Source organism: Microcaecilia unicolor, chromosome 5, assembly GCF_901765095.1.
Source record: "Microcaecilia unicolor chromosome 5, aMicUni1.1, whole genome shotgun sequence".
Taxonomy (NCBI): Eukaryota; Metazoa; Chordata; class Amphibia; order Gymnophiona; family Siphonopidae; genus Microcaecilia; species Microcaecilia unicolor.
Genome location: NC_044035.1, coordinates 39,324,469 through 39,339,709, shown reverse-complemented (window position 1 = coordinate 39,339,709; position 15,241 = coordinate 39,324,469). Strand labels below are relative to the sequence as shown.

The window sequence follows — 15,241 nt, the reverse complement described above, 5'->3', positions numbered from 1 at the left end:
CGTCCAGCCCAATTGGGGTTAATTTCTCCCTCCGTTGGTATCCCAGTCAGCACGGTCCTCTCTCCTTCATGTTTTTCTCTTGCCCTCGGTCTACCTTCGTCCATTTCCCTTTCCGGGTTAGGATTCACCGACGCCGCTTGTGGAAGAGCAAACCCGCGTTGTGTTGGAGGGGGAGGAGGTGTTCGAGCGTCGGGGCTCAAAGATATTTCAAGCTCAAGGGATTCCCGCACACCTTCACCACCGGCGGATGATCCCAGCGAGCTGCTTACCGGCGTACTTGCGTCTTGTTGAGCGCGCTGCAAAAAAACATCAAGTGGGCCGCTTCGGGTAGGGGTTATCGGGCGCTGGTGGGCCACGGCAGCTGCCTTCCCTCTCCTCTTCGGCATCTCTGTATAAGTTTGCTAGGATAAACCCGCAAAAAAGGAAAATCTGCAGGAGCTCTAAAAATGCGTCCGACCTACACGGCGGCCATTTTGAACTCTATTATGTGACTTTCTATCTCTCCATCTGGTTTTGGATTGACCTGTCTTATGATGATGTGTGTTCATATACTTTTCTAACAGGTTTGTCTCATAAAATTTTGTGGAAACTTTCCTTCTCTCTGGGTTGGTTTATCTTTTACTTTATCCGTTTGGTCAGTCTTTCTTTAGAGATTAAGAAACTAATACTTTTCAAATGTACACATTTGTTTGGGTTTCTCTTTTACCTCCCTCCCAGTTCTTTTTTTTAACCCTTTTTCAGCTTAGTTTTTCTTATTAAAAATTTAAATATATATGTTTTTGTAAAATGTGTATTGATATATTTATATGATATCTATATAACAAGTTTTATTATATAATATTTTATCTTACAGAGTTTTTGAATTAATGTATGTGTTGTAGATACTTTTGACTCCTGAGGTAGGCACCCCTGTTACCGAAACACGGTCCGAGTTGAGTCCACTGTATCTGACCTTTCAATAAATTGTACTACATTCAACCTCTGGAGATTTTGTGTGTTTAGTTGGCCGGATCCCTTCCCTACTTTTCCAGCGTTTTAAGCTTCTTCTTTTTTTCTCCACATATATAGTGCTGTGGGGTTACCTATGATTATATGCTGCCTGTAGCCCTATGGTAGGAGCTGGATGCTCTGGGTTAGGATGTTTAGCTCTGAGACACCTGAGCACTTTACACTGTCTTTGAGTTTATGCTATAAGTGTGGGTTTTTCCTAGTTTTATGTTTGTTGTCCTTCACCCTCTGTGAAGATTTATTCTTAGGAAATATTTATCACCTACAACTTGTTTGGCTATTTATTTCTGCCTATCCGGGTGGAATGCCAAAACAACCACACTGCTCTATTATACTCTGCACACAAAAGCATTTTGCTCTCTTATGGTTTGATCGGAGAGATTTAACAAGTAGCATTTAGCACATCCAGCTTCTTAAAAGAGCTGTTAAAGTGATTGTCTTGTTTTAAGGGGGGGAAGAGGGGGATTTTGGGCTACTGCAAGAGTTTATACAAAAATTCTGAAGATCAACTTGTGGAATGGAGTTTGTGACAAAATTTCAATCACCTCATCTTGTTTCTTCCCATGTTGCTCCCTTTCTCATGGCCAGATGACTCGGAGGTTAGCCTAAACCTCTCCAGGCTGCTGATTGGACAGAAGCTAAAGCTGACAGTACAGGAAGTGAAAGATGAGGGGTCAGTCTGCTTTAGTGGCATGCAAGTCACCGAAGGAGTGTCAGTCACTGCCAGCCAGTACCACCTTGCAGGTTAGTTTTTTTTTTTGGGTTGTCTCTATTTCTCATTATCTCATTTAAAAAGAAAACACTTTTATCTTTTTTTTTGGTCTTAGCATAACAGTTTTACATGTGTCCAATTTTCTTTATTAAATCAGGAACAGTGGTTTAAAAAGAGTAGGCAAAGAAAAAACTAATGTTATTGAAAAATAAAGGTTGCCTACCTGTAACGGTAGTTCTCCTTGGACAGATGATCTTGTAGCCACACAAATGAAGTGACTCTCCCGTGACGTCACTGACCTGGACCAATACCAAAGCATTAAGCTTAAAAAGCTATCACGATATGCGCGCGTGCAGATTCCTGCTGTAGTCCACACTGAGGGGCAAAATCGAATGAAAACGTCTATCTCCATGGGCGTTTATCTCCGAGAACGGGTCCGTGAAGGGGCGGACCGAACCGTATTTTCGCAAAAAATAGACGTCCATGTTTTATTCGACAATTTGTGAGCTGGGCGTTTTTGTTTTTCAGCGATAATGGAAAAGGAAAGCGCCCAGCTCAAAAACGAATAAATCCAAGGCATTTGTTCGTGGGAGGGGCCAGGATTCATAGTGCACTGGTCCCCCTCACATGCCAGGACACCAACCGGCCACCCTAGGGGGCACTTTTACAAAAACAAAAAAAAGGTAAAAGAGCTCCCAGGTGCATAGCACCCTTCCCTTGTGTGTTGAGCCTCCCCAAATCCCCCTCAAAACCCACTGCCCACAAGTCTACACCATTACTATAGCCCTAAGGGGTGAAGGGGGGCACCTATGTGTGGGTACAGTGGGTTTGGGGGGGTTGGACGACTAAGCATTAAGCAGCACAATTGTAACAGGTGGGGGGGGGATGGGCCTGGGTCCACCTGCCTGAAGTCCACTGCACCCCCTAACAACTGCTCCAGGGACCTGCATACTGCTGCCAGGGAGGTGGGTATGACATTTGATGGTGATAATAAAAAGTTGTGAAACATCATTTTTTTGTGGTGGGAGGGGGTTAGTGACCACTGGGGGAGTCAGGGGAGGTCATTCCCGAATCCCTCTGGGGGTAATCTAGTCATTTAGGGCACTTTTTGGGACCTTATTTGTGAAAAAACAGGGTCCAGGAAAAGTGCCCTAAATTCTAGCTACAAACGCATACTTTTTTTCCATTATCGGCGAAAGGCGCCCATCTCTGATCGGGTGATAACCATGCCCCAGTCCCGCCTTCACCACGCCTCCGACACGCCCCCGTCAACTTTGTACGCTTCCGCAATGGAGTGCAGTTGAAAACGTCCAAGGTCGGCTGTCAATTATACCGCGTTATTCGTTTTTGTGAGATAAACGTCCATCTCCCGATTTAGGTCGGAACTTGGGCGTTTTTCTCGTTCGATTATAAGCAGGACTATATACCATCAGGCAAGAACCGCCCCTTTTCAGTTTGATATAATAGCTAGTGGCAACTTAAAGGGGGGTTGGGAGGGATTGTGTGTCTGCAAGATCATCTGGTGCAGAGAATGATGGTGCTGACGAGAGTGAGCTGTGTGATGATGAGGCAGTGAAGAGTCAGATCGGGGCCGATGAGAGTGCGAAGATTTGGTGCCGTGCTGAAGATCAGTGAGCATTTTAGCTCGTTTAGCAGGAGATTTTGTCAGCCCCGATGGAGGAGATATAGGGGGCGTGTCCTGAATCTGAGTCTCAGCACCGACAACAGAAGTCGTAAGTTGTGGTGGCAGAGACTGAGGAGAAATCAACAGGTGTTGAACAGGCTGCTGATTCACGATAGAAACTGCACCCTCCGAACTTTTACCAGGCAGAGGTTCGTCAGAGTGTTTTCTTTTGCTTGTAGCTTTCTTACCAAGCTGTTTAGAGGATGTCTGATGAGGTATCTCCTCGACGACGGCTCTCATTTTAGGATCTCTAATTTTTGTGTTTTGAGGGAGCATGCTAGCACACTTGTCACAGTTGGAATCTAAAGTGGAGGAGTGGCCTAGTGGTTAGAGTGGTGGACTTTGGTCTTGGGGAACTGAGGAACTGAGTTCGATTCCCACTTCAGGCACAGGCAGCTCCTTGTGACTCTGGGCAAGTCACTTAACCCTCCATTGCCCCAGGTACAAATAAGTACCTGTATACAATATGTAAGCCGCATTGAGCCTGCCATGAGTGGGAAAGCGCGGGGTACAAATGTAACAAAAAAAATGTGCTTTCCCCAGACAGTGAACACTGATCGTGAGGATCTAAGTTAGACATTTTATTATTACAGTCTTTGCAGCGTTTGAAGCCCTGTTTCTTTGCCGACACGACAGGGAAGAGAAAACTGCCAAATTGAATTCCTTAACGAAGGAGTGAAATTGTGGAGAAGAAAACAAAAATTAAAGAACAAAACAAAAAGATATATTATAATCACGAGAAAAACTGCACCGGAGAGTATTGAGTCAGCGGGTCTGACCGTCAGCGTGGAAAAAAATAAACTGAAAAGGGGCGGTTCTTGCCTGATGGCATAGAGTGGGAATCTGCACGCGGTGATAGCTTTTAAGATTAATGCTTTGGTATGGGTCCGGGTCAGTGACGTCACAGGAGAGTCAATTCATTTGTGTGGCTGCAAGATACTCTGTCCAGGGAGAACTGTGCAGTGTGTGCATATGTGTGAAAAACAGATTACATTTGAATTTCTAGACTCTTCAATTTTAGCTCAAGGACCGTTTACAAAAGAGCTTAAAATCTTAGCAGGTATCTGAGACAATGGAAGATAAAGTGACTTTCCCAGGTCCACAAGGAATGTTACTAGAGGAAGCGGAATTTGAACCCTTGTTTCCTTTGAAAACCATTGTTCTAATCACTAGGTCACTCCTCCCATTCTTTTTGTTGTTAGAACCCAGAAATCACATTCTGCGTGTAACAATAATTGTCCTTAATGCCCAGAGTGTGGGTTAGACAGGTTCCTGCCCCTTTTGCCAGATGCTTCCTATACTGTATTAGTGAAGCCTAGCTTTAAGAACCCAGAATTCCATTACTTCAAGCACAGCATTAGGTAGATTCCTCAATATATCAGCTTGCTTCTTGGCCCCGTTGCAGCTCCTTTTGGTCTTATTATAAGGCTGCATTTATTTTTTGCTTTGCGTTTTTCAACTTTTGAGGGGGAAATGTGTGTACTCTTTTTTTATGACTTGTTTTTGAACATCTTTCTTCCCCAGAGTCATGGTTGATTCAGTTTTCTTGTAATCCCTGTTTTTCATGTATCAGTGCTACACTTACAGCTGTTTCTGAAAGTCTCTCAGTATTGTAGCCCTTGAGCCTGCCATGAGTGGGAAAGCGCGGGGTACAAATGTAACAACAACAAAGATGGAGGTCATGAGCTTTCAAAAATAAAACACTAACCTCTTCTCAGAAATAAACACAAGTCAAAATAGAAAGTGGGGATTAGCATGATTTTGATTTGGAACTGAAAACAAAATAATTGTGCTTGCTTGCACTACTATCTTTAAATAAAAACACTTTTTCTCTTATCTTAAAAGTAATTGAATAACAAAACAAGGGGGTTCATTGTGAATCTGCACCTCCTAACATGCCTTTGTACAAAGGAAGACATTTTGCAACATTTTTATCATACAGCAGCATAATTAAAGTCTCTGTTTTGGACCTGTAATACTACTATTGCGCCAAACAGGTCTGGAGGACTAGCCTAGTGGTTAGTGGGTTGAGAACCTGGAGAACTGGGTTTGATTTCTTCTGCAGCTCCTTGCCTCTGGACAAGTCACTTTAACCCTCCATTGCCCCAGGTACAGTACTTAGATCCTGAGCCCACTAGAAAAAGTACCTGCATATAATAATTGTAAACCTCTTTGTACTGCAGAGAGGCGGTATATCAGGTCACCATTACCCTTACCCTTACATTATTGTCTCCAGCACTGGAGGGCCAGAGAAGAACAGGAATCATTTCTGTAGCCTTCTCATAAGGCAAATCTCCTGAGAACACAGGAAATTACTGAAGCATTTGTTTAAAAACACATTTAGGGATTGATAAAGAAGCAGCATTGGCCTTCACTAGGGAAGCCTCGGAAGAGGGCTGAGAGCCTGGAGCCCCATTCCATACATATCACAAACCTGCTAGATGCAGAAGTTTGCATGAGTAAGGAAATGAGACAGTTACAGGAAAATATTTTGGAAACATGAACAGGTTCAGAAATCACAGATGCCTGAAGCGTGTGAGGTTTTGGCTCAGCAGTGTTTGTACTTTACTAGTCACCATTTCTGGTTAGGACTGCATTTTGTTTTTCCTCCACTTACTCTAGTTCTATTTAGCATTAGGTTCCAGTGTTTGTCTGTTTTTAAGAATAGCAAATTTCTCTTGGCTTGACTGTATGATGTAGTGAACTGCAAATGTTGAGATTCAAAGATGACTCTTGCATGTTTGGCAGGTAAAAAGGTTGTCCCTGGACAGAGTGTAACAGCAGTGGTTCTCCATATTGATGCCCTCAAAGCCGAAGTCCATGTCTCCATGCGAGATGAGATTCTCAAGAGGAAAAATGCAACGGTATAATTGGGTTTTATGAGTTGGAGATACATTATTAGCCCCATTTTAGACAGAATGTGAAAGTCAGAATTGAGGAGTCCAGGTCAGGACGTCTCGAGTTTCACTAGTATTTTAGAACAGAATTCGCTGATGTAGAGGCTGTTCTAAAATACAGGAAAAACAAATGTCTATGCTTCGTGTGGGCAAATTTCCACAGGTTGAAAATTGGTAGATAATTATGTTTGTGATAGCTGTACGCATTTATGTTGTAGAATAGCAACATAAATGGTATGAGCCAGCCTGCACGTATTTCTCTCTGCTATTTTAGAAATATAAATGTGTATTTTCCCAGTGCTGTCGCAGAGACCAGTATCCCTTGCCAGTTTGGCTTGGGAAGGGGGGGGGGATTAAGAGGACAACCTCCATAATCCTGCCAGTGGAGTGCTGCTTTATAAGAGCAGTTTGCCAAATCCTAAACGTGCTTGGTAGCAGGTGCAAATCCTGAGCTTTATCTGTTAGGACATAGTCGTTTAGTCCTCTTCTGAAATGGGGAAATTGCCGTGCTCTTGTCCTGCCCTGCCCAAAACACACCCAAATCACACCTCCCTTGCCATTTGCACACTCTTGGTTTGAGACATACATATCCCAGCTATGTAAAATGAGAATTTAGACATTTATGCAAGATAAATGTTTAAGTGCTGGTTTATACGTGTCTCGAATGCGAGTAGCCCTTCTAAAAGGACCACATATATGTATGCTTTATCCAGAACCACTTTTGTTCATTTTCTTTTGTGTGCACCCCCATCTTAGTCAATGTTTTAGGCTTGTCTACCAGTTTACACCCAGTACCTCTTCCCTTGCTATGTTTAACTATAAAGCATGTTGCCCAAACATCTGGCCTTCTAGGTCCCCTGTGTCACTTGGCAGACAGACCTGGCTACGTGAGTGCCTGCATTTCTGGTAGTAGTTTGGTATTACAATAATTTCAGTCTGCCAGACAGGCCCATCTGCAAATTTTAGTTTAGTCTCCCGGTATAGCTTGCCACACAGGCTATACCTGTGAAAAAAGTCAGAGTAAGATAAGAGCTATGTGTGAGCTGGCTTTGCATGCGCTCTCTTTTTCTCTTTTTACATATATGTATGTGTGTCCACTTATTAAGCATATTCACTCAACAGGTCTGATTTGCTTTGAATAATTTCGTTGGAATTTGGTGAATTACTCAGCCAGGTGGTATTAATGGGGGAGGGGGTTGAGAGTGGGGCTAGAGAGCTGTTTTTTCCACAGCGTTTGCAGTGGAATGAGTAAGTATTACTTGTTAAAAAAGTTAATGGCACAATGCAAGGGTGGAGTGCAAGGGATGGAGGCAAAATAGGCTAAATACTGGACCTGGCTATAGCGACAGTGACTTTTGGATCTGTTCTTGTTCTGAGCCCCTCTGGGTGAGTGGGGGAGTTTGAGTATTTGTAAGCTTCAGTAACTTTATTCAACGTTATTCAATACATTATGTCATTGTTTATCTTGGTATAATGTCATTCTCTCATGAGTAAGGGGCATTAGTTGTTCACAAGTTGGGAAGTGAGGGTGGGTGAGTGGGTGGGTGGTTCTGGGTTTCGGGGTAAAGTTTCTTTGTTGTAGGGGGGGGGGGTTGATATTAGGAAGCATTGGTGTCTCAGGTTATCCATTTTAATAAGTTGTTTTGATATCAATCCTGTGCAATGTGTTGTTTTAAAAAGCTTAATAAAAAGTTAATGGAAATAAAGAAATGTATCCAAAGCAACATGTTATGGCGTTGCCATAGCCCCTGCCCAGATACATTCTTAAAAGCAGAAAATGTTTTAGTAATTTTTCTTTATTTGCACTGCATTTAAGAATGTATCTGGATTCAATTTTTTGAGTTTCTTAAGTAAATGACCTCAAGTAGAAAAATCTGCCTTATTTTTAAAATTCCAATGTTAATATGAGCTTGCTTGTTTGTGTTTTACTAACAGTTATGCTGTTTTATTTTATAACAATATTGATTTGTTTGTATGGTCTTTTATTTAAATTCTTATTTATTATTTTGTTCTTTTATATAGCTTATCAAACACTGTAGCCCCTGACTCATCCGTTTAGATGGTGAAACGTGGCCACATCTGGCCGTGTTATTTTAAGTGATGTATATTCTGCTTTTTGGACTTATGTGGATTTATTTATCTATCCACATTAGGTCCTGTCTCACAATCTATTTAATACCTGTAACGTGTACCCTCCTGTTTTGCCATATTGCTCTACAGTGTGCGTATTCCGCAAGTGTGTAAATAGAGGAGTTAATGGTTTCAGATTCAGGTGACTGAAATTAATGTCATTTGGACAATATTATAGTTGTACTTATAAAAGGATGGATACTTTGACACAAGTTTCAACCTTGCCGTCGTTGAGACTTCTGCCCTGATTGCCATCCATTCATTTACCTTTTCTTAATTCAGTCACCTTCCTGTGTGTTATCGCTATTCTTATCTTTATTAGCGACTTGGTATACCGTCTTTTCTGACACGCAGTTCAAAGCGGTTTACAAAAAAATTGAACACCTAAAGAATAGAACTACAGCATCATGATAGGCAAGGACAGGATTCATTCAAACATGAAGTAGCTCACAAGAGCAACTAAAATAAGCTGCTTGTAAAAGTGGGATGTGTCCCCTGAACCATGTAATTTAAGAACCAAATACTTGCTGAAATAGCCATGTCTTCAGTTCCGGTTTAAAATTTGGCAGGGACAGTTCACTATGAATTGTAAACGGCAGAGTTCCATAGTGAAGGAGCTTAGTAGACTCCAGTTGAGCTGAGCGAGGACCAGGTATGACCATGCGGTGGTCATTTAAGGATCTCCAAGTACAAATTGTGCTGTTGCAATGGGTTAGACCAAAAGCACATCTAATTCGGACCCTCTCTGCAACAATGACAAGTCACAGATTCTTAGAGTATTGCTTAGGAGACGGGGCATGTATGGAATTCTTCATCTGATGCGTTATCTTCTCAGTTTCCAGCTATCACAGTGGATCAGTGTAACAAAATCTTTGACTGCTATGTTAAATAGGCTTTGATAGAACTGTTTTCTACACATTTGTCTAATCTTTTTTTTAACTCGTTTTTTTTTTTTTTTCACGTCTTACAGTTAGATTTGAACTCCACTTATCAGGCTGTTGTGCAGCATGTGGCAGAGGAGGTTGCTGTTGTCTCATTGGTGGGCACAGGTCAGTTGACCGCCATTCCGGTGGCTTCTCATTTGAACGACACTTTCCGATTTGCATCGGAGAAGCTGCGTGTCAGACAGATGCTTTCTGTAACATTAAAGACGTCGAATGTGGATCAGTACGGCCTCCTCCTGGGTGTACAAGGACCAGGGAAACCCAGGAACAACGAAAGAGAGCGTAAGAAATCTGAAAGTGGAGAAAGGACCTTTCCTACTGTTAAACACTCCCTCTGCATCGGAGACATTGTCACTGGAACCATAAAGTCCGTGAAGCCTACTACTGTCATAGTCTCCATTAAGGACAAAATAATAGCTTTCATTCATGCATCTGAGATTCTGGAGGATGTTCCCATAGGCTCTTTCCCAACATCCAAACTGAGAGTGAAGCAGGAGGTGACGGCTAGAGTCATCGGGGGTCGAGATGTGAAGACACATAGGTATGCTGAGCCTCCATGACGTTTTTGTAGAATATTCGTAGAGCCCCATATTTTAAAAGTATATGACCAGGTTAAGTTTTCCAGTGACTATGCATTTCAGATTGCCTTGGATAACTGTGTGTTTGTAATAACTTGTATGCAAAATTTGAGCCAGATTGTACTCGATATGGCGCTCTCCATTCCTCCAGCTCCTTCCCCCCATACACAAATCTTTTGAATATGGAGCGCCTCACAATCCACCAAAAATATTTGCAACAGCAACATTATACAGAATTAATTGGAATATAATTTTATGTTAAAAAAAAACCTTCAGGAAATCTGCAGACAAAATATAGGTTGCTTCATGTAAGAGAGAAAGTTATGGAAACCAAAGAATCTGATATTACAGCAAAACTTTCCCAGGATACTAACTGCTCTAGAGCAATATGTCAGGTATTTAGAGAATTAGAGGCATCCCAAGCTCTCTTAACCCTGTAAGCATCATACTGTACAGAGATTCAGAGTTTGTTTTGATCTAAGACTGATTATCATAGAGGAGTTTTGGCTAAGTAAGAGGCTCTTGAGGTTTTAGGTGAGCAGAGTTTGGTTGGGGCTGTTAAATCACCTGTTAGTTTCCACAATGAGATTTGATGGTCAACATCAGCTGCCAGTATCCAGTCTATATGATTTGACTGACAGTGAAATGGATTTTTTAAAGTCGTTTAAATTTGGAAGAGCAGCAGGTTGAGAACCAGAGAAGCCTAGTTCAAATCTCAGTGTAGCTCCTTGTGATCATTGGCAAGTCCATTTAATCCTCTGTTGCTTGAAGTACAAACTTAGATTAATAAGCTTTCTAGGGTCAAGAAAATACCTACTGTACCTGAATGTAACTCCGCTACAGTTGGAAAAGGTTTGAGCTTAATCCAAAATCCTCTGCCCAAATAAAGCTAGTCCTTTAGCATAGTTGGTGTAGAGTGCTGGCAATGGATTTCATCAGACTCTGAGGGTGATCGTTAATGCCTTGCTCTCCTATATTTTTGCCTCAAAAGAAGGCCTTAGTGAGGCCAGTCTGTAAAACACCTCATTTAGATCCTCTTACATTAATTATTGCCATAAAAAATTAATCGGGAACAGTAGCTTCACTACCAGGGGACTGAATAGAAAACTGATCTTTTCCACCTGAACCAATCAGATTTTTGGTTCTGTAAGACTAATGAATGAGTTATGCTATTATCTAGATCAGGAGAAAAGATCTATAGTGTCATTGGCTTTTTCATCAGCATTTGACGTGGTGAATTAATGGCAAATTTTTATTTAATGAGGAACTCTTGAGCTTAGAGTCAAGATTCGTTTACCTCTTTCCTGCAAGCGATACCTGAGTCACATTGGCCAAGGCATGTCAAGTTCTTGGTCTTTATCAACAGGTCTGCCACAGTTCTTTCCCCTGTTTTGTTAACATCTGTATCCAACCACTTGGTTTCCAGATTAAGAAAGTGAGGTTTGGATGTCTGCTCAACACAGAATTCTAAAGCTCAGTATATTGGGGATGAAAAGATTGTCAGATACAGTTGGAGGCTAGAGGAAGGAAGCTGGTGATAAAATAAAAAGTCCAAAAACAAAAAAATACTAATTAAGTCTTGAAATGCATTCACTGAAACTTGTGGAGAAGAATTTAAAATAGTAAACAAAACCATGACACAGACATGACGCTTAAAGAATGAACTGAAATTTCTTTACTTTTTTTCCCACAGGTTTTTGCCGATTACACATCCAGGATTTATTCAGACTGTCCCAGAACTAAGCATACGATCCAGGTATCAAGACCTTGTTTATAAAATGTTTTTCCATTATGTAGCTTCCCACTATTTCAGAACCTGTGGGATAGTTGTGTCCATCAACCGGCAGGAGGAGATAACTGAAAACTGAGGTGAGACATGTCTCTATTGGCATCAAGTCCAGCTCCTTCATATTTTCTGTCTCCAGCAGGTGGATGGACACACTTTTCAGCCTCTACTTCTGAGTGATTTGCTACTGGTCTCCAGCCCACTTGGTCAACTGATCCCCAGTGGAGCTTTGCAGGTGGCTTGTGTATGCAGATCATATCTGGAGGTCTTCAGACTGCCATCTCTGGTGCCTCGTGACTGTATTTCTTCCCTCTCTTCACCTCTTCCCCTGTTTCTTGTTCAGCTGTCCTTTTCTAGCACAACAACCTTAAAAAAAAAAATTAAAAAAAGAAGGAAAGGGGTTTGCTAGAGAGTATGGGACAGAGTATTAATCCTGAGCCTTTCTCATCTGTGAGAAGACTTGTGGAGATTGTGAGCTTGGCGGGCAGTGGTCATTCTGACTAAAGTTTAATTCAGAACCGCTTGGAGGGCTGCAAGTTCTGCTTTGTGCAGGGGAGAGATCCTGATTCAACTGCTGTGACAGTTGGGGTGAATGGCGACTTCCGCAGCCGCAGTTAACAGTGTTACCACTGTGGAACCCAGTGGCTGGCATCGCGGTTTTGCAGTGCATGCAAGCCGGGAATCCCGTGAGAACCAGAGGAAATGGTCCACATTTTTAGATTTGGTGCAGCATCCAAATATACCGGGGTCTTCGGGCTGTCTTCCAGAGCCAGTACACAGTTTGATGCAGGAGAGCATGGGACCGGGCACCATTTCATTGAGTTCGACTGGCAGTGAGGAGCAGCCTCTGATCATGTGCAGAGCACAGCTGCCATTTTACAGCCTTGGGGCCCGACAGAGCATTCAGCTACATCGGGATCTTTGTTTCCATAGCATCCCTCTAGACCTGCACAGATGGGATTATGCACTTGTACCAGCAGATAGAGACTGAGAACAAACTGAGCTTCTAGTAAGCCTATAAATGGGCTGTGCAGTCCCCAGAAAGCCAGTCTATTCTCATTCTCAGCAGATGGTAGCAGTGGTAAGCTTGTGCAATTCTGTTAGTTGTGGGCCCTGATGGGGTAGGGGGGTTAGGTTAGTTCCCTTGGGGCTGGTCGTGGTATAACTAAGCGGGCAGGTGAATAGAGAAAAGACTCACTCAAAAAAAAAATTGCTTCTGGCTGCTGAGTTGGGATTTAGGCCTGTGGGGGGGGTCTCTTTCGCTCCAGGGGTATTAAACCTGGGTGGCCAGGTCCCTCTCCCAGGACCTGTTTGGAGTACTCTGATTTAGTGAGCCTTGGCTGTTTGGTTCTGTCTGGTGGCAGACCGGCAGTTTGGAGTGCATGTGGGGTCTGCCTTAGTCATGTTTTTCTTGCCGGGGGGGGGGGGGGGGGAAGACTCTCTGTAGTGTTTTGTTTTCCCTTCCCTTCCCTCATGCTGCCTGTCACTGCTCCAGCGATTGGTCTCACTGGCAGTATTTTTCTGTGTGGCTTAGTGGAATTGCTTGGGGGTTTGCCTAGAGCTTGGGGAGAGATGTCCTAGCAGCAGCTCGAGTTCTTCTTGATTTTTCAGCACCAGGGTGTAGATTCGGCAGGAATCTGCGGCTTTGGTACCACTGTGCTCAAGGAAGCTGCAGGCCAAGGAGTACTTGCAGGTGCTCAGTTCCATGGCTTCCTCATTGGAGGTGGTGCAGTGGGCTAGGGTGCAATTGAGAACCTTGCAGTTTGCCTTCCTTTTCCAGTGGTCTCCACAGTCACAGCCCTTGGAGACCAGGCTCCCTCCCAGGGGGCATGAATCTAGACTCCCCTTCTTGGGTTGTGATGACAACTGATGCCAGTTTCTCCGGCTGGAGAGCCCATTGCTTGGGCTGCGTGGCTCAAGGCAGGTGGACAGTCCAAGAGGCGACTTGGTTGATCAGTGCGTTGGAGCTGAGAGTGATAAGATTGGCATGTCTTTTGTTCCAGCATCATCTCCACAGCAGTCGCCTACGTGAATCATCAGGGGGCACAAAGAAGTAGTCTGTGGCCAAAGAAGCGGCTCTCCTGTCCTGAGTGGAGGATCATCTGGCAAATCTCGCCGTAGTTCATGTGGCAGGTGTGGACTGTGTCCAGGCAGACTTTCTCAGCAGGAACCTGCGCCTTTTCCCATGCGCTTTGTCCCACGTCTGCTTTGTCCGGACAGCAAGAGGCTGGTTGTTTGGGCCTGGTTTTCCAGCACTCGTAGTAAAAATTTGAGATATGTCTTAAATTGCTAATTCTCTCATAACTCTGGTTCTCATAGCAGCCTTCTAGGAGGTGGTCAAGGCTAGGCTGGTGTGTTCCAGTTTTAGGCAGCAGCAGCTTACACCCTTGGTCAAGGGATCAAGGTGACAAAGGTGAGAGGGAAGTACTGGCGCGAGTGGGGTTTCCTTCCTGTTATTTGGAGTCATCTGCTTTGCTAGGCATATGCTTTCTGGGGACTGCAGAGCCTACTTACAGACTTACTTCGAGCTTAATTTGTTCTTGGTCTCCATCTGCTGGTCTGGAGGGACTAAAAGAGAGCAAATTAGCAGGTAAGACCTAATTTCTCCTTTGTCCAGAGTTTATATTGCTCTTACACTAGGCTTATTTACTAAAGCAGGGACGGAGTTTGCTGCAAGGTGCTTCGGTTTCTCACCCCACTGCCCCTCCAGCTCCTAAGAGATCTCGTTTAGGCCTCCAAGAGTGGACACATGAGGCTCACTGCTTCTCCCTCCTTATCTGATATGGCCTCTTGTCTATTCAGAGGAGCCATCATTGAAGGAGCCGTTAGAGGAGGGAGAGCTCCCTCTTGAGGAGGGAAATGATCCAAATGTACTGAGGTTGTTTCATGAAGAGGAGCTCAATGCTTTTATTTCTAAGGCACTGGTGTTGCTTTCCATTGAAGAGTCCTCTGCTTCAGCATCAGGAGTTCCATCTTCATCAATCACGAGGAGGCTTAGAGGTCCTTCTAAGGCCCTACCGATGCATCCAGACATTGAGGACCTGATTACAGCAGAATGGGTCTCACTGGATGCAGTCCTGCGAGTGGGAAGAGCCATGGCTCTCCTCTACTCATTAGTTCCAGAGGAGAAAGAGAAATTGCAGCTTCAAGGGTGGACCCCCAGGGTTATGGCAGTGACTAAAAAGACCTCCTTGCCAGTGGAAGGGGGCATTTTCAGGATATGAAGCTAGAAGGCTCACTGAAACAAGCCTTTGAAGTGGCCTCTTTGGGCTTTCAAGTGTCAATGTGCAGCTGATTCGTGGCAAGAGCTTGCCTGAAGTGGCATCATCAGTTGGCAACCCAAGCCGGGTACCATAACACCCAGAATATGTCATTTATATTCTGCTAATTCCCATAGACAGTTTAAAACGGATTACACAAAAATAATTGTTTCCAAAAAAAAGATTAAATACTTTTTGAACAGAAATGTTTTTAAATGTTTCCAAAAGGAGAAATAAGAGTT

General features: G+C 43.4%; 1 protein-coding gene across 2 annotated transcripts in view; it reads left to right on the top strand.

Moving 5' to 3' along the window:
• Window positions 1-15,241, top strand: part of PDCD11 (programmed cell death 11) — a 141,416-nt gene that overhangs the window by 68,042 nt on the left and 58,133 nt on the right. For both annotated transcript variants that reach the window (XM_030202807.1, XM_030202806.1), the window contains exons 18-21: window positions 1,597-1,752; window positions 6,153-6,268; window positions 9,402-9,916; window positions 11,647-11,709. In XM_030202807.1, coding sequence (XP_030058667.1) covers window positions 1,597-1,752; window positions 6,153-6,268; window positions 9,402-9,916; window positions 11,647-11,709 — 850 coding nt within the window. The remainder of the gene's footprint in view (window positions 1-1,596; window positions 1,753-6,152; window positions 6,269-9,401; window positions 9,917-11,646; window positions 11,710-15,241) is intronic.